The sequence below is a fragment of the Amborella trichopoda genome, chromosome 6, assembly GCF_054954075.1.
Source record: "Amborella trichopoda isolate Santa Cruz 75 chromosome 6, AtrichopodaSantaCruz75HAP2 v2.0, whole genome shotgun sequence".
NCBI lineage: Eukaryota > Viridiplantae > Streptophyta > Magnoliopsida > Amborellales > Amborellaceae > Amborella > Amborella trichopoda.
The window spans coordinates 17723307-17750818 of record NC_142341.1 but is presented as its reverse complement, the minus strand read 5'-3'; the positions used below and the strand labels follow the sequence as shown (position 1 = coordinate 17750818).

At 41.0% G+C, this 27512-nt stretch overlaps 1 protein-coding gene across 4 annotated transcripts in view; it reads left to right on the top strand.

Annotated features, from left to right (window-relative positions):
• Positions 1 to 27512, top strand: part of LOC18425922 (RPM1-interacting protein 4) — a 34566-nt gene that overhangs the window by 6737 nt on the left and 317 nt on the right. For 2 of the 4 annotated variants that reach the window (XM_088870351.1, XM_088870349.1), the window contains exons 3-5: positions 18068 to 18301; positions 26198 to 26749; positions 27272 to 27454. In XM_088870351.1, coding sequence (XP_088726477.1) covers positions 18281 to 18301; positions 26198 to 26749; positions 27272 to 27454 — 756 coding nt within the window. In that variant the 5' untranslated portion in view covers positions 18068 to 18280. The remainder of the gene's footprint in view (positions 1 to 18067; positions 18302 to 26197; positions 26750 to 27271; positions 27455 to 27512) is intronic. The other 2 variants (XM_006830465.4, XM_088870350.1) reach the window with 1 other exon arrangement.

The window sequence follows — 27512 nt, the reverse complement described above, 5'->3', positions numbered from 1 at the left end:
AATTACAATTTAATGGAATTAAAATAAAATCTCCCATTTTGGACAAAATTACCAAAATACCCTTTAGGTCTTTTGAGCAAATGACAAAACCATCCATCCCTCTATGAGGGGCCTCTTGCCATTGCTAGACTTCGAGAGCTTTTTCGGATGCTTACAACGGTGATTTGGGCGATGGATCGTCGTAGAATCGATGCTTGATCTATCACAAACATTTTAATGCCCTTTGATCTTCTTGAAACAGATTTTTCATGAAGGGGCAAAAATCCGGCCAAGTCTATAAACTTCGACTACCGATCTGGTGCGATCCACGATGTTCTAAGTCCTCATTTTGATCACAAATTTAAGGGGACATTGTCACAATTGTTTTGCACCAAATTTTGTCCAATTTGGTTTCCGTTTGAGCATATCCCCAAATTGGGAAGTCGTCGGAAAATGGGATTCCAGTGACCGGGAAACTCTTGCCATCTGCGACCTTGAAATTCGTACTATCCATCCTTTAACTGAACGTAAAAGCTATACCAAACTTGTAGCCCTGCACGATGCGGTCACAACGAACCCGATTTCGTGTTGATTCGACATACGGATCTCGAGTTATTACTTCGCGAAGTACGGGATGTCTTCTTTTAAAATTCCGATTTTATGGTTTTGGGCTCATCTTCTCTCTAGAAAATTTCTCGTCTCGGGCCATGTCATGATGCGTGCCATATATCAAAATGATCGAGTCGTCGAGACCTAGCTTGTGTCCGAATTTGAGCTTGTTCCGATTCCAAACGAGCGAGTTATGAGCATTTGAAAATCATATTGAGAGGTGAAAACACAATTTCCATTAAATGAAGGGAAAAGTTTATTTAGAGCCGAGGCTCTAAACAATCAAATTTGAGCCTACCTTAAAAAATTTCATTAGAAGAGGTTGTTTTGATACCCAAATATCTTCAAATTGATTAGCTCTACATCAAGAAGCATGGATGTGAGAAAAAAATAGATTTCAAGTTTGGAAATAGTAATGTATTTTTGGGCTGTCAATTTTCAAGATTTTCAAGTTTTCATAGATTTGTTGATCTACACTATTTTGAAGCTTTTAAATTTATAAATAAATATAAAAATATATTTTAAGGCTATCACAAAGATTTCCAATATTGAAACCGCATTTCTCGACATTATTTGAAGGTATGCTCTAATTTGATTGTTTAGAGCCTAGGCTCTATACAAACTGCACCCTTAAATGTAAACTGGTTCACCGAGGCTACACTGAAATAGTGTAAAACCCACCATTTTATAGTAATTTGGGTCGAAAATGGTCCTTGAAGGTCTGATTGAGCCCAAATTTGGTCCTTGGGGGTTTTTCGACATTTCGGATCTAATGACGGTGGTCTGATACTGTTTTGAGGCCCTGAAAATAGGGTTGTAGTTATAAGGTCCATTTTCAGCATGATAGGAACTGGATTTGAGAATCGATTTTCGTCCTGATCATATCAAAACTTATCGGAATTCAATTTATGAGCATCCTTCGGGCATCCCAAACTATCATTTTCATGCTTGATGAAGTCGTTCCAGTATTTTTTCAGAGGTTTCCCAATTTTAGGCTTATTTGGCAGTGTTCCCCTTGTCTGGCGATGTCATGAGTATTGGCAGGACTAGGTTGTTATTGGTTCTCTCCTTATGTGACTCGGGATACAAGTACGTAAAAAATGACGTATAACAATTTGCCCCGTTGAATGCTGCTCTTCGAGAGCAGCGAGAAACAAAATGTCGTCAAAGTTCATCTTTCGAATCCTTACTAAGACGCTTTTATTGCGTCCCAACAATCTTTTTCTTTTCGATCAGCGGCATCAACACGATCCTTGAGGGGGAGACCATGCTAAGCTTCTTCCTTGGGGGATGACCGAAGTGGACTCTAGCGACTGGGGGCCTTTCTTAAGGGCTGCCCAATGCTACTAGAATCCATTTTCTAAGGGAGCATGCTGACCAGCTGACTTGAAGAAGGGCTTACTTTCTCAACTCAGCAATGGTTCCTAATGGGTCAGCTGGTGGGTGCCTTTGGGGCTTGATCCCAATCCAGTGGTATTTTTGGTTCAAACAACTGGGGGTCTTGCTTAAGGGCTTCTTTCCCAATGTTATCAGAATCCAGATGTCTGGCAGTTGGGGGCTTTGTTTGGAGAGTTCCTTCCCAATCCGTCTGATTTTTCTTGTGAAGAGCTAGTGGTGGGGGCCCTTGCTTAAGGACTTCCTTCCCCGTTTACACTCAACTCTTTTAATCAGTCTTTTGAAAGGGCTAGTGGTTGGCCTTGCTTAAGGGCTTCCTTCCCCATGAACACTGAACGTTGGGTTTGTCTGGATAGACAACCGAGGAGAACCCTTAATGGGGTGCAAAACTACTTCAACAGGATTTGGACTGATGACATAGGGGATGTCTCTTTGGGGGCTTACAGTCGATGTATCGGGCTTAGTCAGGGGCTTTTTGGTGGCCGGTCCTGAAAGTCTAAACCTGTCGCAATGGATGCCTTAGTAAGACGGTCTCTTTTGGGGGCTTACAGTCAATGTACCGGGCTTAGTCAGGGGCTTTTTGGTGGCCTGCCTTGAAAGTCTAAACCTGTCGGCAATGGACGCCTTAATTAAGACGGTTACCCTTGGAACCAGGGCATCGATTCGGGTTAGGCAATCAGGTACTTTATAAGAATTTCTATCTCGAGCTATCAACATGTTCTTCCTTTTTTTTTTTGACTGACGTCTTGGATTGGATGGCTATCATGACTTGCCATCTTGATGTTTTTTATGATCTTCATGGGGTTTTTTTATGATCTTCATGGGGTTTTCGCCCAAGCTAAACCCAAGCTGTTGGATTTTCTCAAGCTCTTTTTGGTTTTGGCGGTAAGGTACTAACGAGGGGTATTGATTCCTAAACCACCAAACTTTTGATGTGATCGACTGAAGTCGCCTTTGGTCGAAAGCTGCATCAACCTGTTTATTAGTCTAAGCGCCCTTTTGGGTTTTCACCTGAACTGGATAGATGTGGTGCCATAAAAATGGTTTTCACCAACTTCTTTTTGTTGAGGCTCTTTTACTCGTGACTTCGAGGTCACGTCCACCTTTGATTTCCATTTTTACTCATAACGCCCTTTCGGGTTTTCACCATGCCCGGTTTTTTTATTTTCAGGACACTCTTATGCATGGCTTCCTGGCCATGCCCTGCCTGTCATTTTTTGTCATGGCGTCCTTGCGGGTTTTCACTATGCCCAATTTTTTTATTTGTTGTGATTTTACCCATAGCTTCGTGGCTATGCCGCCTGAAGCTCTCATTTTTACTCATGATGATCCTCATCGGATGCTCATCATGCTCAGCTTCCTTTTTTTTTTTTTTAATAAGAGAAATCCTTCTCCTTGACGATGCATAAGATAGAGGGATTATATCTGCGTATGGTTCACTGGGGTAACAGATACCGTGGGTGAGGCTTTTATTTTTGAAAGTGAACCATTTTGCGGATTTTTGGGTCTTTTCGAGGTAATGTATGGTTCACATGTGCTGGGTATGGGGTTTTAGATGGTTTAGTGGCTAGCTGACGCATAAAACTCCATAGGGGATTGGAGTCATTAGGGACAAAAAAACATCCTTAGAGCCCATTGGATTTTATTAGACTGAATCCAGGGTTATACTGGAATAACAGGTTCATGGTTTGCGGTGAGAGGGTTTGGAAACGAGGGCTACTGAGCTCTGGGTTCTGGGCTTCATAGAGCTTGAGGTTACTCATTGAGGGGTTAGTGTGTGCAGGTAGTACAAGGAGCATGGTTTTCTTGTCTACCAAGTGTTATCGTACACAAGTGTGTGCTAAGCCCATGGCTAAGCCAAAGGCTTGTGTGGGTCTGCGAATGAAAAATTAGAAGAGAAGAGGCATATGCCAACAGGGCTGCACGAAATGCACGTGCCCGAGTTCGCGTGAGGGTCGTGAAGACAATTTAACAGAATTGCACGAGCGCGCGTACCCGTGAGCTTGGACACGAAACTGGGAAAGAAAAGGATGAAATTTGGACGAGGCCGCACAGAAGTGCGTGCCCGTGAACTTGGATGTGAAACTGGGTGACACGTGACAGAGCCGTGCGTTCGCGTAGGAAGGCTTACCAGAACCGCGTCTTGAGCGTGCGTACGAAGATTGAAAGAAGGGTTTTTTATGGAGCCGTGCAACATCTGCATACCCGGGTTTGCACGAAAGGAAGGAAAAACAAGATTTTTGGACAGGGCCACGCGTGCGCGAAGAGGTGCGACGGGGCCATAGTGGCGCGTGGGGAGGCGTGACGGGGCCACGACGTTCTGTGTATGTGGAGATGCGCCTATAAGAGAGAGATGGGGTGAAGTTGACGGGTGAAATGGTGGTCAGGTAGGGGCAACCATTCAAGGGTTTAAATGGTGCCTAAGGTGAGTGAGGACTCCCTGCGGATGATGAGCAACACGAATCTGTGTGGAAGTGGTAGGCTTAAGAATTGAGATTTTGGTGGGGAGCGAGGGTTTACTCTCACGGTTGGTGGTGGCCTTACATGAGAGTGGCAGCCTCATGATGGTTATGGATGAATCAACTCACTTGAGAGTAAGTGGTTGAATGAGAGTGCTCAAGTAGGGGTGATCACCTTATTGACGGAAAGTTTAACGTCCTCATCCTTTTTAGACCAAAGTAGGGGTGCTTTTAAAGTCCTCACCCTTATTGGACATGTACAGGGGTCTTTAATTGTCATAACCCCTGGTGGACTCGAGGATCTTTTAACGTCATCACTCTTGTTGGACGTATTAAGGGAAAGTTTAATGTCTTCACCCACTTTAGACCAAATAGTGGTGCTTTTATAGTCCTCACCCATATTGGACTGTTGAGGGAAAGTTTAAGGTCTTCACCCACTTTAAACCAAATAGGGGTGCTTTTAAAGTCCTCACCCGTGTTGGACTGTTGAAGTAGGGGCACACATGACATGAAGTGGGATCATGGGGCACCATAAAGTGAAGGGTCCAAGGGACAACTGCAGGTTGCTCAACAATATGAAGAATGACTTATGGAAAAATGGATCATGCATGGCATTTGAGGTGCCACATGGTTCGGGACTAGGGTAATGGTCCCGTGGTCTGCCCCGAAACATGAATGATGGAGGTTCGAGAGAGCCATGAGTGGTGCAACACATCTGGGGAAATGGAGACCAGAAGAGTCGTGAGAGATGAAGTGGTTGGTGGGGAGCAAATGCTCATGGATGAGGTGATGTGTGAAATGGATAGGACAAAGTGACATAGTCGAGATTGTGGTCTGTCTCTAATGGGGATATTATTTTTTTCATTATGAAGAGGCGACAGCATGGTCAAAAGTGCCCTAGTCAAGATTGCGGTTGGGGCTATTACTTCTGTGGCGGTTGAGTTTGAGTTGATGGTGCTTTTCCATTGGGGATATGGCTTTATAGAGAGGCAATTGCATGCTTTGAAGTCACACAGTTGGAACTGTGGTGTGCCTCCATTGGTCGTAGCACTGGAAATGATGGGTTTTGAAGCGATGGTGCACCACCGCTAGGGGAGTTTATGACAAGGTGAAACATGGTTTCGATTCTCACAATTGAGATTGTGGTACGCCTCTTTTAGGGATATTGCTTTGTGTAAAGGGGCGGTTACATGCTTTAAAGGTTTATGAAGAGGCAATGGTGCGGTCTGCCGTCACACAGTCGGAACTGTGGTACTCTTCTTTTAGGGAAAGCATTTTGTGGTAAAATTTGAAACGATAATGCTCTTCTGCTGGGGATGTTGGAGTAATGGTGCTCCTCCATTGGGGGGTACTTATGAAGAGGCGGTGGCATGACTTGTAGTCACACAGTCAGAACTATGGTACGCCTCAATTGGGGATATTGCTACTTTGCACAAAGAGGCTGTTACATGCTTCAAGGACACATAGTCGGGACCATCGTACGCCTCACTTGGGGAGAGTGCACTTTGGAGTGATGGCGCTCTTGGGGATATGACATTATGGAGAGGCGATTGCATGCTTTGAAGCCACACAATCGGAATTGTGGTATACCTCAATTGAGGAGAACACCTTGGAGTGATGGTGCTCTTTCACTGGGGATGTTATGAAGAGGGACATGATAAAGGCTATATGAAGCAGGGTGTCCTGCGGCCACCCCATGGAGATATGTAGGAACAGGAAGCAGTTTATAGTCATGCAAACAAACTTTATGTCATGCAGTTTAACGTCATGCTACATGGACGTTGGACCATGACACTTTTTATTCGTGATGACCTGTAGAATAGGATCAACATATCCTTATTTCGAGAATGAGTGCCCCGAAGGGTTTTCACCACTCTCCCTTTATTTTGACACTTTTGCTCATAGTGCCCTTACGGGTTTTCACCATGGTCGCCTTTTCTCTTTTCTTTTTGACATATATTGCCCATAGTGGCTTTTGGGGAGCACACCATGTCTGTCATTTTTCTTTCTCTTTTTCTTTTCTTTCTCTTTTTCTTTTCTTTTCTCTTATTTTCTTTTGATTCTTTTACCCATGACACCCTTGTAGGTTTTCATGATGTCCATCTTTTTTTTTGAGGCAATTTTAAGGTCATGCCGCCGTGACTGTGGGGAAGCATGTTTAAGGTCATGCTGCTGTGACCGTTGAATTGGTGTATTTTAAGGTCATCCACTAAGACCTGATGGAGGCGAGTTTAAGGTCGTGCCCTCAAGACCGTGTGTTATGCAGTTTAATGTCGTGCCACCAATTCGTGTACTATAGTTGAGGGTCGTATAGCTTGGACCTCGTGCGCAGCAATTTAACGTCATGCAGCCAGGACGTGTGCTATAGTTTTAGGGTCGTATAGCTTGGACCGTTGCTATGCAGGTTTAAGGTCATGTGACTTGGACCGTTGTGCGATGCAGTTTAACATCATGTGGACAAGATGCATGCTACAGTTTAGGGTCGTATAACTTGGACTGTTGTGCGTAGTAGTTTAACGTCTTGCGGCCAGGACATGAGCTATAGTTTTAGAGTCGTATAGCTTAGATCGGTGCCACTCAAGTTTAAGGTCGTGCAGCTTGGACCATTGTGCGACGCAGTTTTACGTCATGCGGTCAGGACGTGTGCTAGTAGTTTAGGGTCATGTAGCTTGGACCATGATGCGATGCAGTTTAACGTCATGCGGTCAGGATGTGTGCTATAGTTTTTAGGATAGTATAGCTTGGACCGTTGCCATTCAGGTTTAATGTCGTGCGGCTTGGACCGTTGTGCGATGCAGTTTAACGTCGGTCAAGATGTGTACTATAGTTTAAGATCATATAGTTTGAACCATTACCGTGCAGTTTAAGTTCATGCGGTTGGGGCCAAGGCTATGCAATTTAGGGTCTTGCAGCACGGACCGAGGCTATGCAGTTTAGGGTCTTGCAACACGGACCGGGGGTATGCAGTTTAGGGTCTTGCAGCACGGACCGAAGGTATGCAGTTTAGGGTCTTGCGGCATGGACCGAGGCTATGCAGTTCAGGGTCTTGTAGCACAGACCGTGATGCGGGCTCATGATTCATCTTGCATGGAATCTGGCCCCAAATTCTATTGCCCATTGTCTATGAAGTTCTGGATGATGTCTTTACTAGCACGACAATCTTCGGTCATATGACCAAGCATTCAATGATATCGGCAGTAGTTGTCATCCATTCCGACTTCGTCCAGCCTCTTTGGTGCGGGTAGCTCGATCATTCCCTTGGATATGAGAGTTTCAAGCAACTCGGGGACATGCCTTCGTCAAAGGAATAACTCCTGTGCCAATTTTGCCACGTGGAATGCATAGTGTTTGCAATGGTAACTGCTAATTGCTTATCATCTTCTGCCACTGTGAAGGGATCTGATATTTTGCCATGATGTTTAAGCAAGTCTTCCATTCGCACTGCTCTATCAATCATTTTGGCGAATGAGGAAGGACATGCTGCGCTGACATGCATTGACAATTCTTGGTGCATTCTTTGTACACAGTATTCCACTTCTTGAAGCTCGCCCACTGGAGTGGCCAAATTTATAGTAAGGTTGTGCCACCTTCTGATTTACTCGATCATTGGCTTATGTGGCCTTTGCCTTACATGAAGAAGTTCATTAAGCTGCACATTCATTTCTTTGTCAGAGAAGCGCTTGAGGAACTCTCTCTCCATTTGCCCCCATGATGAAATTGACCCTGGTGGTAATCAAGAGTACCACTTGAATGCGGCTCCTGTAAGGGTCCTCACAAATTATCTGCGGTATTTCCACAAGCCGAAACAAAGTGAGCTATGTGTTGTTGCGACGAGTCGATGCCATCATACTTGGGAAAATCAAACCTTTGGTAGTTTGGTGGGTATGGGATTTGGTCAACATGAGCCTGGTAAGGTTTTCGATAACAATTCAACTCTTCAACCATTGGGATATTGTATCCCTTCAATGCTTTGATTACCATACTTTTCACAAGTTCTTCAGTCACGACTTGAGTCGATGGAGAAGAGATTGGGAGTGAGGGAGATGTGGGTGGGAGCAGCTCCTCTTTTGATGTGGTCGTTTCAATAGGCTGGCATGGTGGTTGGCGCATGGTTCCATCATTTCATCTTTTGACATCATCTCGGCTTGCAATTGCCTCGGTTGTACAATGTCGTCTCCATAGGATTCTGACGTTTCCTCAATCACCATGGCATCGACAATATTTATGCTTGGAGATTCTTCTTCCCATGAAGGGTCGAGTTGCTCGTTATTGGGGAGCGAAAGGATACTGGAGGCTTCAGGGCTAATTGCCTTGAAAACTTCTTCTTCATTTGTATTGATACACTCCATCATAGTTTGCTCACTACATGCCTCTTGTTTGATGGAATTTTCGATCATGGGTTCAATTGTTGTCGTCTCAACAAACATCATTAATGATGGTTATCGGGTTTTCCCTCAGGCCCACTTTATTTTTCAAGGCATGGATATCCTTGTCATCAAATGAGAATGTGAAACTCTCATAGGACAACAAGGTCACATCGTCATCGAGAGAACATAAGAAGCTTTCGACGCATGAAGAGATCATGCAATTGTGATCATAAGGAGTCATGGCATCTTCGGGGCATGGCAAAGCCATTTTAGTGAGGTCGCCAGTAGAGAGAATGCACTTCATCTCATCCATTGTTAGGTGGTGGTTTGCCTCGAATGAGAGTGACGAGCTCTCATCAAAGGATGGGGTGCTTGGACGGATGAGGGTGAGGGAGGCCACATCATCAGTCTCGGGCTCTTCACCATCAAATGAGGGTGTGCAACTCTCATAAGATGATGAGGTCACATCATCGCCATCAAGAGAACATATGGGGCGTCCGAGGCGTGGATAGAACATGCAATCGACCTCATAGGGGACCATGGCACCTTCGAGGTATGGAGAAGCTGCTTTGGTGAGATTGCCAGTAAAGGGAGTGTGGCTCATCCTACCCATTGTTAGAGGGCGGTTTGCCTCGAATGAGAGTGACGAGCTCTCATCAAAGGATGGAGTGATTGGGCAAATGAAGGTAATGGAGGTTGCATCACCTGAATTGGCCAAAGAAGAATCTGGTTCATCCGATCTCCGAGATTCTAGGATGAATCAGGGTAAAGGAGTAGTGGGGACGAACGGTGGTAGAGCTTCTTCCTTGTTCATGAGGTTTATCTTGGCAATGAGGCTCTCAGCCTTTTGAAGCAGCTTAGCGATACTGTCCTTGCTCATTGATTCAATCTGGGGAGCCGGAATGTCGGTGAAGACTGTGGGTGGGGATGGTGGGTAATTCTCTTGCAACATTGTAGTGAAACCAGTCTTCGCTTGGTTCAGAATTTGCACCATCCGAAGGATACATTGCTTAAGCGAGCATATAATGGCTTCTTTAGAGGGGGCCACATCGCTCTTTTATGCATGCTCCATAACTTCCTCAGGCTCAATTTCCACCCTTGTCAAAACTTGAGAGCTGCCCTTGTATAATAGACCCCTCATGAATTAAGGGAAGGTGAATTTTGGCTTCTTAGTCATGGGTGGCTGGGGACTAACTGGCTTAGTTGGACCCTTGTCCCGGATTTGGGCCTTTGCCCTGTTCATGGGTTCGGCTTCCATCTCATTTGAGACTTGGGGATTGCCCCGAATTGGTGTCTCTTGACTCAAGATGAGTCTAGGTGAGACTTCTTCGGACTCATGAGCTGCCCCGAGCTCAGATTGAGTAGTCTTAGGCTCTGACATCATAACATGCTCGGACCTAGTTGCCTCGGGAAGGTTGTTGCTTTGGGTGCCTCGACTTGAAATGGGCTTGAGTGGAGATTCTTTGAGGATTTGAGCTGCAACAAGTTCAAGCCAAGCAAGTTCTGGCTTAGGAGCCTGAATGGGTAGTGGCTCAGCTGGTCTGGACCTTATGGGGTAGTCGGTGTTAGACTGACTCTTTGCCATGTTTGTAGGCTCTTCTTTGCCCCGAGCCAGACTTTGGACCTTATAGATCATTGACCCCACTATGCCTCGAGCGACCTCTTTGACTTGTATCATGTGGCAGGCTTCTTCAACCTCACTGGCGCCAAGGGTAGCGAGGGGGAAGAAGGGGTTCTCCTTTTGAGAGGAAGAATCTTTTTTGCTCTTGAGTCGGGCTTTCAGCATCTTGGTCTCTTGGCCCCATATTCGGGCTTGATCGTTTTTTCCCTTCTTGATGGCCAGGTACAACTACCACCAAGCAAAGGCGAGCAGTTCTTTTGGACTCTTCTCATGTTTTCCCTTAGAACTAGGGGTAATGTCGGATCTACTTGTGTGTGTGCAGAGTCTGAAGGCGTGTTTAGGGTGGCTGGGGGGCCAACCCTTAGTGAGGTAGAAGCTCTAGCCTTTGGGATGCCGACCCTAGTGATTGGAGTGGCATTACGGCCACCATTGTTTGCATGCTAATATATATGTGCATTTGACCTACGACAAGGTTGTTGATCATGTGCTCTTTGGGGGATGGCATTTGAGCAGCCCGAGCTAAATGAATAGTATGCAATGCTTGGAGTGACTTGAGAGTCACTCTTGATAGTGGGTCTGAGTCCCAAGAGACTCAAAGTGTGCGAGAGACTCGGGGTAGCTTTTTGCTTGCCTTGAGAAGACGAACCAATGATTAGGCCGTTAGTTGTAGTGGGTGTGAAAATGTGTCGAGTGACCTTGTGGTTCTTCGACTGAGATGGGCTAGCTATTGAACCGCTGGTTTGGGGTGTGTGAGATGCGATGCCAAGACGGGCGGCACGCATGTGGAAAGAAGAGTTAGGGTGACCTTCTTGGTACCCACAAAAGAGCTTTAGAAGAGCTGGTTGCGTGAGGAGGGGGAGTGGCCTTAGGGCCAATCTTAAGCTTGAGACTGGTGGAGGATCCACCAATATCTGTGTGAGCATGAGAGGTGGTGGGTTTAGAACCACCCATGCATTTGGCATCAATGGACAGGCCGTTGATGCGGGTAGAGGGGGAGTAAGGGGTTTGAGAGCCCCTTCTCCCCTTGGGTTGGGCCGGAGCCCAAGTGCGAGCAGTTTGGTTGCTTCACGAAAGAAGGAAGGAGAAGAAGGTTGAAAACCCTTACCCCCAAGGGACATATTCACGGGTGTGGGAATCATGAAGTCCCCAACCTAGAAATAGGAAGGGTTAGTAAACCCTAGAGCCATTTTTAAGTGTGAATTAAGTGTTGTGAAGGTTTGCGAGCAAACCGAACCAACGATAGGGTGGCGCATCCCTAGTGGAGTTGCCAGTTGGTCGGGCTTGATTTCTCGTCGTCACGGGTCGGCCGGATATGGGTGACCCGGTCGGAGGAATCCTCTCTCAAGCAATCGTGGGGCCCATGCGTGTGTGCTTGTAGTGCTGATAGGAACCAACAAAGAGAGATTTTAATCGACAAAGAAGGACTCAAGCGCCTACCTTGCCGTTTCGGGTTCGAGGAACGTGTCTGGGCGATTCGCTGTCTTAGATAATCTTGAAAGCCCTTCGGCTGTCCTTGCGGCATGGTTTGAATTCGGCTCCTTTGCTTTCCTGCGCAGCACTTGGATCCACACACTAAAAATGGCCTTTAGGGTATACTTCTTGGGGTCTCCTCCTATTGCTAATATGGTAAATTTGGAGTCTAAACTAAGAATTAGAGGGGTGATGGAAGTTCTTTACCACTCGAGTGTGACGAGACTTGACGTTGGAGCAGTCAAAGAGTCAAAACTGTATGGATTGCTAACTCAGGATGACCCCGTCCGAGTGAGCGAGGGCAAGAGCTTCAATATCTCTCGTAACTCAACTCAACTCTACGAAATGGAGGTTAGAGCAGAGGTCCGAAAGTTAAAACCATTAAAATAGCTCTAAGTGTGGCACCAAGTCGAACACACAAAGAGTAGAAGAAGCTACCAACACAAAAGAATAGGGGGGTTGTGAAGATTAGGTTGTATTCAAAACAGTGTAGGTTTGGATGGGTGAAGTGCGAGTGGAAGTGTGTGAAAGGGGTGCCTAAGAGAGTGGAGAGTGTGTGAGTATGTGTGAGAGTGTGTGGTAGTGTGTGTGAGTGAATGTGAGAGAGTTAGAGAGACGAAGGGTTAAGGCTGAGTCTAGGTGGGTGTGGAGAGATGATGCGAATGAGGAGGGACAGACTCAGCTATGGCGCAGGTTTGTGGCTTAGGAGGTGGGGAATGAGGGCGAGAGAGAGCAAGATATAGAGAGAGGGAGTAGACGGACCCACCTATGGTGCGGGTCCGTGACTTAGACGAGGGGGTGAGAGAGGATGAGAAAGAGAAATAGAAAGAGAGGGAAGGAAACTGACCTGAAAATTGGGTAGCCTCCGCCGTAACCTCTCCCAAGAGGTATGACAAGGAAAAAGCACCAGACTCAAACGTTGGTACCTGAAGGATTTTCCTTTTGCAACGTTGAAATTTGTACTCTCCTGTCTTTAATTGAACGTAAAAGCTATACCAAACTTGTAGGCTTTCGCAATGTGGTCGCAATGAACCCGATTTTGTGCCGATCCGACTTACGGATCTCGAGTTGTTGCTTCGCGAAGTATGGGATGTCTTCTTTTAAATTTCTGATTTTTATGGTTTTGGGCTCATCTTCTCTCTATAAATTTCTCGTCTCGGGCCACATCATGACATGTGCCATATATCAAAATGACCGAGTCGTCAAGACCTAGCTTGTGTCCGAATTTGAGCTTGTTTCGATTGCAAACAAGCGAGTTATAAGCATTTTAAAATCATCCTGAGAGGTGAAACCACAATTACCATTTCCATAAATGGAAACTGGTTCACTGAGGCTGCGCCAAAATAGTGTAAAATCCACCCTTTTATGGTAATTTTGGTCCAGAATGGTCTTGGAAGGTTTGATTGAGCCAAAATTTGGTCCTTAGGGGATTTTTGATGTTCGGGATCTAATGACAGTGCTCTGGTACTGTTTTGGGGCCCCTAAAATAGGGCTGTAGTTATAAGGTCCCTTTCCAGCATGAAAGGAACTAGATTTGATAATTGAGTTTCGTCCTGATCATATCAAAACTTATCGGAATTCGGCGAAACTTTATGAGCGTCCTTCGGGCATCCAAACTACCATTTTCATGCTTTTTGAAGCCGGTCCAGTACTTTTTCAAAGGTTGCCCAGTTTTAGGCTTATTTGACAGTGTTCCCCTGGTCTGGCGGTGTCTTGAGTACTGGCAAGACCAGGGTATTACTGGCTCTTTCCTTATGTGACTTGAGGATACAAGTACATCAAAAATGACATATAACAGCGACATGTAGAAGATTCTAAGTTTATGTATTTGCTATTTAGTTATGAAGCACTTAGCTAGTTATTTCTCCTACAACTTTTGGCATGACCCACAACATCTTATGATTGCTTGATAGTTTAAAGGCTTTTTGAGAAAGCATTGGGAGTCAAAATTCACAGATAGCTATATTTGTCTGTATTATTTTCATAATGTATCAAAGTTGAGCATTATGAGTATCATCCCATAGCTGCAAATGTAAACTCTTCATCCTGTGTAAATAAAGGATGTTGGGATCCCTTAATTAGAGCAATTAATATAAATTTGGAAATTCTGGTTTTTTTAGCTCCTGGATGTTCTTATTTGGTATAGTACCCTATCCTGTCATCCAAAACCCAAAGATGAATATGTTTATTTCAGAATTACTTGTCATAGTTCTACATAAGTGTCTTTCCAAGTTTTATTCCACATGATGCCAAAGAAGGTTTCATCCTGGGATGTTTCTCATTTTTCATCAGAAAGATTTTATACCTTATCCTTCACTGGTTCTTGGTACATTGAAAATGGCAAATTGTCATTTTTAGGTTTGTGACTGATTGATCATTTATCTGGACACCATTACAACATTGTCAAATGCTTAATATGTTTAATATTGAGAGTTTCATAAAGGGTCATACACATGAATCCCGTACCACTATTTTGCTTTATCAAGGTTCATACCCCATGTTAGACCTTTAGTCACCATGTCTCTTCGTACTACTTCCATCTATGTCCTTTTGGGCCTTTGCCTTTCCCTTTTAAAGCCTTCCGTTTGAACCAAATCACCCCTCCTAATCAGTGTTGTTCTAGGTTGACGCACATGGCTAGACCCCCTAGTCTACTTTTCCTCATCTTATCACCTATTGGAGTCACTCCTAAGTTTCCTTGGATCTATTCATTATCAATTCTATCCTTTCTTGTCTTGCCACTCATCCATCTCAATATCCTCATCTTAACTACATTCATTCTATAGATATATAATAACTACACTCATTCTATAGATATGTAATAACTACACTCATTCTATAGATATGTAACATATGTTGTTTGCTGACTGCCCAACATTCCGTCCCATAAAACATGACTGGTCTTACAGCTGTCGTATAGAACTTCCTTTTCAGTTTCATTGGTAGACAATGATTATATAAGACTCATATAAGACTCTAAAAGCACACCTCCACTTCGTCTACGACATCTTCCTCAATCTGTCCATTCTCATGGATTGTTGAGTGTTGACCCAAAATATCAAAAGGTCCAAACTACCTTAAAAGCTTAGAATTAATTGTTTGTTTGTAAAAAGATTTTTTGGTTTCTTTGCAGCATTTGTTGTGCACATCGATTCGCAAATATTGTTCTTTTTGGCTTTTTGCTTTTGGAGGGGAGTTTGACCAGTAAGGTATGAGTCGTGACACAATTTATGCTCGGCTTCAGAGGAATCCTTTATTTGTGAGATGGCGGCATAGTCTCCCACATCTTTTAGGCACAAATTGTTATCATGAAGATGATTAGCCGCACATGTGCTTATCTTATAAATGAAAAGACAAAAATTCCATCATGGGAAATGTGCAACAAGTTATGACATGAATGACCAGATTGTGCTTGATTACAGTGTACGACATGTACATGTAAGAAATCTTGACAACCTCAACAACACGTGCACACACAAAATAAAACAAAATAAAAGAAGATAAAAGGAAAAAATAAAAAAACTCATTTTCTCAATCTAATTCATCCATGGCAATTTGAGTCCATTTGTATGCAAATTACTTCTCTCTAGCCAAAGCCTTAGTAAATAACTCAGCCATCAATTCTTGTGTGGAAGACCAAGGATCCCACCATGTACTCATTCTGTAATGAAATGAAAAATCTTCTTTATCCTATCATGTCTTCAAAAAAGAAAAAAAACAAGAAGAATAGAAAAAAGAAGAAGAAGATATGCTTTGTCCCATCATGGAACATAGGATTAGAAGCTAAGCATAGACAGAGTCTCCTTCAAGGGGTCTAATAGCTGAGATGTCGATCTCTGTATCTTTCAAAATGTTCATATGGCAGAATAATTCTCTGCAGGTGAATGAAATAACTTGATAGTTCTCCACGGAACCATATTTAGTGGTGGTCTCTTGCTTCTTATTATGCCAAGAGTCCAAGAGAACCTCTTGCATCTAGAAAATCAACCTAGTGTGATTCATATACTTCCAACCATAGTAGGTTCCTTACTTCGTCTAGTTTTGGTAAACCCACCTTACGTGGTTTCTAGCTAGAACTTGATACAATTGTCTCAACCAGGGACTTGTTCAATTTGGCCAGGTCAAACCAAGGGGATTTAGTAGCTTCCTATATCTCAAGGATATTTTAGAAATAAATGGATAATTTAATGAATTTGTGATACATATTCAGAGTTTCAGACATAACATATAACTTGGGTTTTCCCTTTTACTATTGTCAGATGAGTTGTCATGTGGATGTGAACATACTGACTCGCCATTTGAACCACATGAGAGATACCTGCTTTTGTATATTGTGATTCCGACAAAGCATTTCTAAATAATCAGGTCTCGAAGAGGACCACCTTCCCTATTGCTTACTGTAGAAAAGGATTATCATCTCCTAAAGATCACTTGACTTAAACTTTGGTGTTGTACCAACAATCGATTGATCGCTACAATGAGCTCTAGATATCAGTTCGTGTATTCTTCTAAGTAAACAAATTGCCCCTGATCGACCTTTTCATTTCAATGCACAAAAAAAGAAGACAAATTTACCCATCTTTCATCTCAAACTATTGTTAAAGAGTCCATGAGGCATTTTCTATACATCACCTATTAGGAATTTCCTCCAGAAATTTGAAGAAATTGTGATGAGATTTTATAGAATAAGTGCATATTGGTTCCGTAAAATGATATTTTTAATGTCGACAAAGCCAGTCTAGTCAAAGGGGAGGTTGTTTGATCTATCATCCCATGCAATTTCAGTTATCCAACCAGTGCCTAGTGTTACATGGACCCTGACATGAGTTTCAGTATCTAGTATGTATTGGGGTGTCTAGTATGTGGGCCAAAAGCTAGTACTTCTATGACACATCAGTACAATATATAGATTTGATATAATATAGCTAAAGATACTTGATCACCTACGCTGTGGGCACTTTCTAGTAGATTGGACCACTTTTTATACTTGAATTACGCAGTTCTATCTTCATGGGTTGCATTTTATGTTTTATATTAAATAATTTGACAATATATAATATACATAGGACACCTTATACTCATATTTGTGAGCACCGTATACTCATAATTGTTGATTGACGAGTTGGTAGACTACACCATGTTTATGTGTGATGGATTGAGTTCACACCCCACGGCCTTGCTTTTTCCTACAATTTGCATTTATATTATTAAAAAAAGAGCTCAATAAAAGAGAGGTTTGATTGGCAGGATTAGAACCTTGGACGTCTTGAACTATAACATCAACTTTAGCACTACAACATGGGCGTTATGCATTTTGTGATGAAAAACGGATGACACTTATACGTGTTGACACTTACTCAAAAGTTGATGATGTAAGTTCAAGTGTCAACCATGTGTCTGTGTTGACACGGTCGACACACGATACCAAGCCAATGGCAAGGTGTCTAGGTCACACTGCCTGTGGAATGCACTTCCCCCAACAAAATTGGAACTAAGTGTTCTTATAGATTTTTGAAAATGGTTTAACTCATCTTTTGAATGGTAACATAAATTTCGTACTTTAAGTTTCACAGATGGAAAATTGTTTCACGTTGGCTGGACCGCATTTCTACATATGCGGTCTTGAAAGTGTAAATCATCCATCTTAAAAATGGATGCAAGTAGGTGTTCCATCTAAAAATAATAGAAACCAACGGTCCAAATGTTTTCTTATTAAAATTATTAGTTTTAGTTTGTAAAATTTATTTATTTATTCATATTCATGATCTCCATGTAAGAAATTACATATCCTTAAAAATTAAGTCTTAAAATCCATCTCAAAAATAGATTTATTAAGAGGCCTGCATTTCTACGTATGGGCGCTTGACCGCATAGAAACTAGATCCTTCACAAATTAACCTGAGGTATATACAGAAAGATCATCTATAAAAATATCATAATAGAAAAGAAATAAATTGTACAAGTACAAATAAAAAAATATCATAATATAAGAGACACTGGAATGATTCAAAGAATTTGTACGTGTAGATCTTATTTGCCAAAATGGATTGCGGAAGTGCTAGCAGATGATAAATTAGAACTGCATGAGAATGGTACAGTGATGCCAAAATGCTAAGTTCCTTGCTCATATGGTTATAAATGTCAAAATCAACTACCCAATGTTCTAGGTTGAACAGATAATGTACTTGGCAAGGAGGTTTTTTTCATGATGTGATGTACCTGCGGTAAGGCTGCATCCGAAAGAGGTCGTGTGTGATATTGGGATGATGATGCTACACTTGTCTGATGGCTCAAAAGTTCAACATGTACTCAAAAGTTGATGATGTTAGCAGACACGTACATTCAAGTGTCAACCATGTGTCTAAGTGGTGACCCGCTCGATGCATGACACGAAGCTAAAGGTAAGGTGACTAGGGAACATTGCCTACAGCATGCACATCCCCCAAAAAGTTGGAACTAAGATTTTTTATAGATTTATGAAACATGGTATGAAGCATCTTTTAAATGGTAACAAATATGATATGAACTTCAGACTTAAGCTTCACAGATTATCCCTAGGTATATTTAGCAAATCACCGACAAAAAATATTATTATAAAAAAGAGAGGAGTTCGGAATTACAGATGATGATTACCGCACGGTCTAATACATGATTTTCTCATGTGGAAGGACTTCTATTGATAACATTGGAAAATGATGGAAAATGTAAGAGCTGGCTGTTCGGCCATTTTACAATGTATACATTTTGGCATATTATCGAATATTTTGTCAAGATCAAAGTGAATGTGAATCAAGGTGGTCAGTACATAGCAAGCGGCGAATTCTAGCATTACTAAAGTGGTCAAGTCTTCAGTGTGTTGGGAGCTTTATGTTTTCTGAGAAGTTATAGGAGCAAAGGACGAAACATCAGCTGGTTCATAGACAAAAACTCTAGATATATGAAAGCTTTTACATCTGTCTCAACCTGGCCATTTAGCTCCTTTGTCGAGAGATCCTGGACACAGCATAAATTACAGAAAAAATTATCAATCAAGTAGCTGTCTTTTTTAAAATAAAATATTATTGTCCAAAGAGGGATATAAGAGACTTGGAAAGTTTCAAAGAATTTGTCTGAGTAGGTCTTGTTTGGCTAAAATGAATTTAGGAAGTACTAGCAGATAATAAATTAGAACCGCCTGCGAATGGTACAGTGATGCCAAAATGCTATTCCTGCTCATCCGGTTATAAATGCCAAAAGCAACTACCCTGTTTTCTAGGTTGAGCATATGACCTACTTGACAAAGAAGGTGCCTTCATGATATGAACTATCCGCTATAAGACTGAACGTGAGAGAGGCCCTTTGTGATATTAGGCTGCTGATGCTGCACTAGTCTGAGTCGCCTTAATGAATTTTGCTTCAGGCTACTTGTGTCTAATCTGTTGTATTGGACATGAAAAATTAAATTGACCATAACTTCTACTATAATTACACAGAATTCAGGACACACTGGGAAAAGACAAATGTAAAGAGAGCTGATCTGATTCAATTTAAGAGATCAACAGGCATATATACTTTTATGAAATGATAAACAAGCCCATAGAGCCCTTGGAATCACCAGCATACAAAAATAAGTAAGAAAAAAAATTCTCCAAAAAATGACAAAATGTGGTGTTTGTTACCAGAGATTCTCAGAATGATGCCTAGTATTAACAGAGTTTAACGATTTAGCGATCCTCATCATAACTTGTATGCAGATCTCAGCTGATCTTACATATGATAACCATATCAGCCAATGTAAGTTGGACTTGTGTCTCAAGCGTTGTTCGCACATGTCAACATGTCGAGGACATGACAAGTGTCTCCAACACTTAGAAATTTAGTAACTTGTGCTTTCCCTTTCTTCATTAGTAAATTGCTTAAAGTTACTTAAAATCCCCCATTCCCCCTCCCTAAAAGACATATAGCTGTGTTGCATCTGACTGACAAATTTTGGGTCAGAGTTTATCATGTGGGTGTCTGTGTGAGATGCTGACATAGTTCTCCGTGTTCTTGTGGCACAGGCCTATAATAATAACTAAAAGGTTGTCACTAATTCATCATTTTATAATGCATCATTTACAAATTCATCACATAGCCCTGAGTTTGCTAGATTCAGCTCTTGTGCATGCTGTAGATCATTATGGGAGTGGGAGCGAGTTTGAGAGGCAAAAACATTTTCCACAAGTACCACTTTTAATGGAAGCTCTCTGTCCATATATATATATATATATATATATATATTGGTCCAATGGCCTATTTGTTTGAGGGAGGTTGACCTTTCAAGTTTTTCTCATACAATGTAAGCTCACCGGTCTGTCGATTCCAAATAAATAAAGAATGAAAGGCAATAAAAAGAAAACAGTGTTTTTGGTGGATCAAGAATGCTGCCTCTATCGGGATCAAGGAAACGGGTATCCTATTTTTGTACAAGGTTCCTAAAAGTAAGGTTCTGACTTGGATAAGAACTGCTTGGTTTCGCTTTGAGAATTGACTAGGCTTATTCCCAAGTTTTGAACCACGGATGTCTATGCTGTGTTCGTTTAGTTGGTTTTAATTCTTTCTACGTAATAACTTGGTGTTCTTTGATAGTCCTTTAGGCTGCAGCCTAGTGCGAGGCATCCCGGGTTGTTCGAGGAAGTTGAAGGGTTCGAAACCTTGAAGTTTACTCAAAATTGAACAATGCTAGCTTACCCATTTTCTTTTTCACTGGATATTTTGTGATGAAACTGTCAGTGGCTTGTGAGTTACGACGTGTATTTGCTATTGCCTATTGTACTAGGAAATCATTTGCTGCCGGAAGTTTGTTAGCTTGACATCTAGAACAAGATTTTGACCAAATTCGGGCATGTTTTGCTTGATTACTCTTCGTTTGTAGGTAATAATTTATTCTCCATTAAAGATTACTCATTGTTCATAGATAGTAATTTATTGTCTCATAGACCAAAATATACAATTGGATTTCACGCATGTTAGTCAAATATTTCTTTTCGACGATTAGAAGTCAGTAGAAATCATATTCGTCCCTTCTTTTAGATAAGAAAACAACTCTAAAATTTTCTGTGATTGTTATTGGGAGTAAGATGCTCCAAGGTAAATTAGTGCTCCTTAATATTGCATTCAAAAAAAAAGAAGAATAGGTCTCTTCCTCTTATGGTCTTTCAATGAGATAACTGTATATTTGATGTGCTGCTACTATTTTCCATTGGATGTGTTTGCCTCTTGGTGATATACCTTTTGTCTTCTTTCATTTTTATTTATTGTCTAGTTTCCCTTTAAACTTCTTTATTATTTATCCTCCTTCAATTCTGTTATTCTCATCCTTTTTTATCTTTTTCTTATATTCCTTTACCTTCTGATTATTCCTTATTTTTTATTCTTATTTTATTTCTATCAATTTCGTGTTCAATTGTTTTACTCAGTATGCCTTCAGGTTTTCAGGCGATTTGTTTTGTTTGGCTCTTGAAATTTGCATTAAAAACTTGTCGTAGACACTTGCAAACATTGTGAATGTGGAGTAGAAGTATTCCATTAGTTAGGAGATTCTTGTAGGCAAATTTTTCGATCATTGGCTTTCTCATTGAGCAGATGGTCCTCATAGCTGAATAAGAAACATACATTTGCATTTTTCAATTGACACTATCAATAGGAAAGCAGTTAGCCGACCCCAAATAGTTGGGATAAGACTCACATGATGATGATGAATAGGAAAGCAGTACAAACTTGTGTGTCCTTCGATTTTTTATTTTTTTTTCTTTTGTTATGGTGTACGAAACCTCTTTGGAACTTTTTTTGTGCCATTTGAGGTTCGAAATGGAAATCTTATTTTTCCCCTTCAGTTGCACTCACATATTGGAATCATTTCCTTTTCTCCTTAAATAGAGTGCATAGTTTTTGGAATTCTTGAAATATGTAAGTCGACGGAATGGGATGGGCTGATGATTTTCCCCAAGGTTCAAAACATCGACTAGGCCAAAGTACTTGGGCCCTGGCCGAGGTGATGTACTCAGCCGAGTCAAGCTTTTTTCTTTTTTTAATAAAAAATCATGCACAGTAAGTGTATATATAAAGCGAGCAGCTGATTTTAATCACTAATTGTGTGCTGCCTTTGTGGTAGCGTGTTGTCCCTTGTCTTCTACCCACCCTTTGGAATGTCGTGGGATCCAATCTTGCCCGTTGTTACTAATGGTTATTTCTTTTTTAGAGCAAATAAAGACTAACCATCGTTACAACGGTTATTTTTCATAACTCTATTAAAAATATTTAACTCTATATTTCTTAATGGCTTGGATTATTTTGGAGCTTTTTTCTATAACTCTCTTAAAAAAAATTATATTGCCCGAGTCTATAAGAGGTATTGAGTTCGATTGGGGGCTACATTTTACATTTTTTCTTTGGAACTCTTTTTATCTTAACTCTTTAAGAAAAAAATTTCTTACATCTCGTGAATTCTAAAAAAATGACCTCTCATTTTTTCATAATTACTACTTTTTTTGGAGCTCTTTTTTTATAACGCTTAAAAAAAAAAAAAATCTTACATATTTGAAAACCCCAAAAGAGATAAAAATGCACGTGCAATCTAGCAAAAGTGACATTTATTTTTGGAATTAATTAAATATGACTATGATATTACCTCTATGATGTAATAAATCAATCGTTATTGAAGCAAAAATCCATTGTTGGGAAAACCTGGTGATCTAACCGCTAATCGCCCGGTGGCCGGTTCTGGTTTTGGGCGGTTTTGGTGATCGACCGGTATTAAAAAGAAAAAATTCAAAAAAATATATATAAATTCTCAAAAATAAGGAATTTGGTTTGTAATGTATTTTTTAATATTTTTTACATTATGTTAAAGATTAAAAATTGTTTTGGCCATTAATACTCACTTTAATTCAAAAATCGATTCGTTAAAATCCATTTTTTTCATTAATTTTCAGCTTTATTTGAATGTGTTTTTTTTTAATCATTTTTTATAGGCTTTTCATATTTTAGTAGACTTTTTTTTTTTTTTTGTTTCTGTTTTTTTTTTCAACACTTTTTTTACCACCCAAGACTTGCCCAGTTAGAACAGTTAAATCGGCCGGTTTACCGGTTAGGCTGGTTAAACCGCTTCCGGGCCCATGTCTGGTTAAGCGTTCCGGTTCAATTTTGCGAACGCTGAAAACAACACAAAGCAATATAGGGGTTTTCAAGTTATTTCAATATCTTAAAAAAATAATAATAATCAGAACTTTATTGTTGATAAATTAGATAAAACTATTAGATTTTACAATTTTTTGATTGTTGATTGATATTAGCTCTATGATGCACAAATTCAGTCAATATTGGATAAAAAAAACCACAAATCTATATAGGGCTTTTGAAGATGATTTTAAAAGCTTCAAAATAAACTAAAAATCATAAAAAAACTCTGGAGTAATTAGAGAGAAATAATAAAATTGGCGGATTTTTCACAGACTAACGATGTTAGCTCTTTGATGCACGAAATCAGTCGAAAATGGCAAAAGAAAACCACTAATTTATATAGGGCTCTTAAAGCTGATTTCAAAATCTTCAAAACAAGCCAAAAATCTTCTGATTTGGTGTAGAAATCATCAAGAACAATGAGGTTTGGCAGAAAAAAAAAAAATCGCGGATAGAACCCTTAAACTGAAAATTTAAGGTGATTAAACTTGATAAAAACGAGACTCAGTAGAGGGCTTTTGTCGATAACTTCATTAGATTGAAAGTGAACCCATAATCAATCAATTTCGTGGATAAATGAGAAAGAACAGAAGAGATTGACGGATTTTTTTTTTGATGAACGAAGAACCCTAAAAACCTGGTAATTTCGTGATAATTGTTGTTCGATTGGGTTTTGATGAACCCAAATCTTATCATAAGCATAATATTGCTAATAAAAACATGGAAAGATTCCAAAAATCGATCAAAATCACTCATGAATTTAAGATTTTCAGTTTACAATAGTTTCCATATTATAGAAAACGAGTTTTGTCCGCCAAATACGAAAACGCGGGCGATTTTCACGTTTTTTTAACTGATTCTTCTATGTTTTCAGCGATTCCTGTTCCCCCTATGCCTAAAACACTTGTGAACCAAGGGCTCGAGCTACTCGGCCTCGGCAGTAGGGCGAGGCCGAGGTGCTCAGCTGAGGCTGAGGCTGAGTCGACTCGCCCGGGTTCAAAAACCTTGATTTTCCCGTTCCCAGTTGGTAATAATACCTTGGTGTTCTACAATGCTTCCACATATCTGACCTAAAATGTGTGAATGGTTCTCCATTTCCACGAGGTTCTGTTAATAATACCCTGGTTGATCTGGTAATGGGGTTAATGTAGACAAAAACTGACTGTAGTAAGGAGGCCTGTGTGCGGCTGCTCTTTGAGTTTTCCTTGTGGGCAGGTAAGCCTACGAGGAGATTGTGGAACTTTGTAATGGAAATTTATGAGGGATGATTGCTGCCACGGGAAAACAAGTATTTGTCCCACAAATGCCCGCTTTTCTAATATCCCCGTGAATTATATTTGCTTTGTCCATGATCGTAGTGGTTCATCAAATTAGGCCTTCCATCACTTCTTAGGTGTTAGTTTTGCAAGAATTCCAGGGCACAAGACTTGGTAAAAAACTGGAGAGTGGGCACATTTCGAAGGAAATATGAGATAGAGGCCTGGGTTTGATTATAGCAAACTGCAGAAGATTACCTTGAAACTTGTAATCTACTAGCTTCCATGGACCTCATGGCCCCTGTACCATGATGACATCTTTAGGTATGACGAAGATTGGATTCTGACGCCTTTGCTAGACCATATGGATATTACTGCTGTGGCAGAAAAAGAGGCTTATTAATTATTAATAGGCATCAAAGTACATCCCTCACTTATCTCTATAGGTCTTCATTAGTGGTGAGTGATTCATTAGCCTGATCAGATGTTTGGGATGAGAGTTAGTGGTACCATCGAGAAACACAAATGTCCTGAACACATCTTTGAAAAATGTGAACCTGCTGGCCATCTCGTTAAATATACGAGTGACAATGCTAAGAAAATCAATGATTTCATACCATTACGAATGATTTTCCAAGACTTATGGCACTAGATCTACATCCTTGTGTTGCCACTCCTATTAGTTGTATCACTTTTATGTTGTAGAATAAATACATGGCATATGTATTGTCTTAAGAATCGATAAGTTAATTTTCTTAGGAATCAATTAGTATTTAGTCTTAGTAAAACAAAGAAACTTATTTGGGGATATGAATGATCCTTAAATATATCTAGCTGTGCCTTGAAATATACATTTGAAAAAGCCTTTCACATAGTGGACCTTTTAGTATGATGGGATAGAGTATTAGATTGTTATGATCTAGATCTATGTCTACATGGTTCTCAAACTTGATAGCCCTCAGTTTATAAAAGTTTATGGGGCTGGTCATCTGCTAATAAACTGTGAGCCAAGTTAGTCAGCAATTCAGCAGATATCTACAAAACATAGGACTCTATATTCCATCTTTGCACGACTATAAATCTATTATGAGAATGAGGACAACTTTTAAATAAATAAATCTTATCAATTTTATAGATAATCCACCTAGAAACTAAAAAGATACCATCAATTCAATATTATGCTTTCTGATTGACAGAGGACTAGTGGGTCCAGGTATATCTGGGGCACCCACAAAATTGTGGTAGCTTATACATCCATTAGGCCCCCCATCTAAGCCTCTACAACAAACCTGGATGATGAAAATGATGTAAAGAACTAAACAACTATTTGCAGAACTTTTGCTCTCCAACTCAGGAATCTAAACTTCAGCCCGACCATCAACAAAATATCAGAGATTGGTACTTCCCATCTATGATCTCTACTTATTCCAATGGGTATCTGCATAAAATGTAAAAGTGATATATTTTTATGATCATATCACCCCACGTTGCTATGAAAATTTTTTATTATTCTTAACCTATAAGAAAAATGTTCATACTAATTTTTAGCAGCACCCATCTGAGACCTTGCAGTAGTTTTGACAATCAAAATTTTTTGTCTCGAACTTGTACAGAACCGTTCCCATGTCCCTAAATTTGGGACCTGAAAGAGCGGGAGAGCATCCCCTACATAAAATCTAAAAATGATGTCTTTTTATGGTTGTATTGCCCCTTAGTGCCATGGAAGTTTATTATTTATTCTTAATGTGTAAGAAAAAAGTTCATAATAATTTTTAGCAGCACCCAGCTGAGACCTTGCAATAGTTTTGACAATTAAAGTTTCCTTGTCTCGAACTTGTACAGAACCGTTCCCATGTCCCGATATTTGGTACCTGGGAGAGTGGGGAGAGCGTCCCCTACACTGCCTATTTCGAGAAAGCACGCAAAGACAAAGTTGTAGGAGGAAGGATGATAAACCCAAATGATCCTCAGGAGAATCCAGATGCCTTTATGGATGTGGCCCCTCCCCCAGCTCCTCGAATCCCTGAGCCTGAGGTCCTGAACATGCAGGCCCACCATGATCGACGTCCAAGCAGGGAAGATGGTGGTGACCCTCGACGCCACATGGAATCACCCGCTCGGTACGAAAACAATCGTCGAACCCCCCCAGTGGAGTCTTCCCCACTTCACAGGCAAGGCATGCGTGGTGCCGGGGACTTGAATAGGAAAGGGGGACGTGAGAATGGTGGTCCAGAGAGAAGCACTGAACAGTCACCCATGCATCCGCATTATGCAGCTAGGGTTGGGAACAAGGGTGGTGTATCATCACCATCATGGGAGAGGAAGGGCTCGACAGAAGGGTCTGCAACACCAGGGCGCTTGAGACTGAGAGGGAGCAATTTTGGTGACGAAACTGTGAGATAAAATGACATCATACTGGATTTTACTTTTAGGAAGTATACTATGGTACATGTTGTGTGTTCTATGCATTCCTAACTGTCTTCAACAGCACATGGCTGATATGAAAGATTATTTCACTAGCGAGTTCATCCCAACTCTCAGTTGTCAGTAATGGGCAGTTAAGGATAGATATAGCACACTCTTTTTTGTAGGCTACATGTATCATAGTTTAAAACCCCTTGCGGTTTAGTTGTGAGACGGGGAGGTATTCCATGTTCTAATGGATTATGGGTTATGATGCTCCAAGGCTAGATCCACCTAGCTTTCCAGTGATGGATATTCGGAAATTCAACTGTTATTGAACCTACAAGGATGTTTACCTGAGTAGTGTTGCTCTCCAACCATGAGTCATTGGGAACTGCTGGTGGATGCAGCTCGGAATAACATAGACCATAGTCCATTGGACTATGGTACGCTTCCTCATTTAGAATAAATTCGGTTTTTTTTTTTGTTTTTAATGTTGCAGTTGCATGGCAGCCTGATAAAGGCACAGCAGTGCCAAAGTTTGGGGAGTGGGATGAGAGCGACCCTGCATCTGCTGATAACTTCACTCAAATCTTCAACATAGTGAGGAAGGAGAAACATACAGGAGGAAAGGTTCCGTCCATGCCTGCTAATCAGTCCAATTATAATGATCAGGACGACACTCACAAACCATCAGTGAGTAATTCAATACCTACTACCACATCTGATGTTTCTGGAAGAGTCCTATATAATT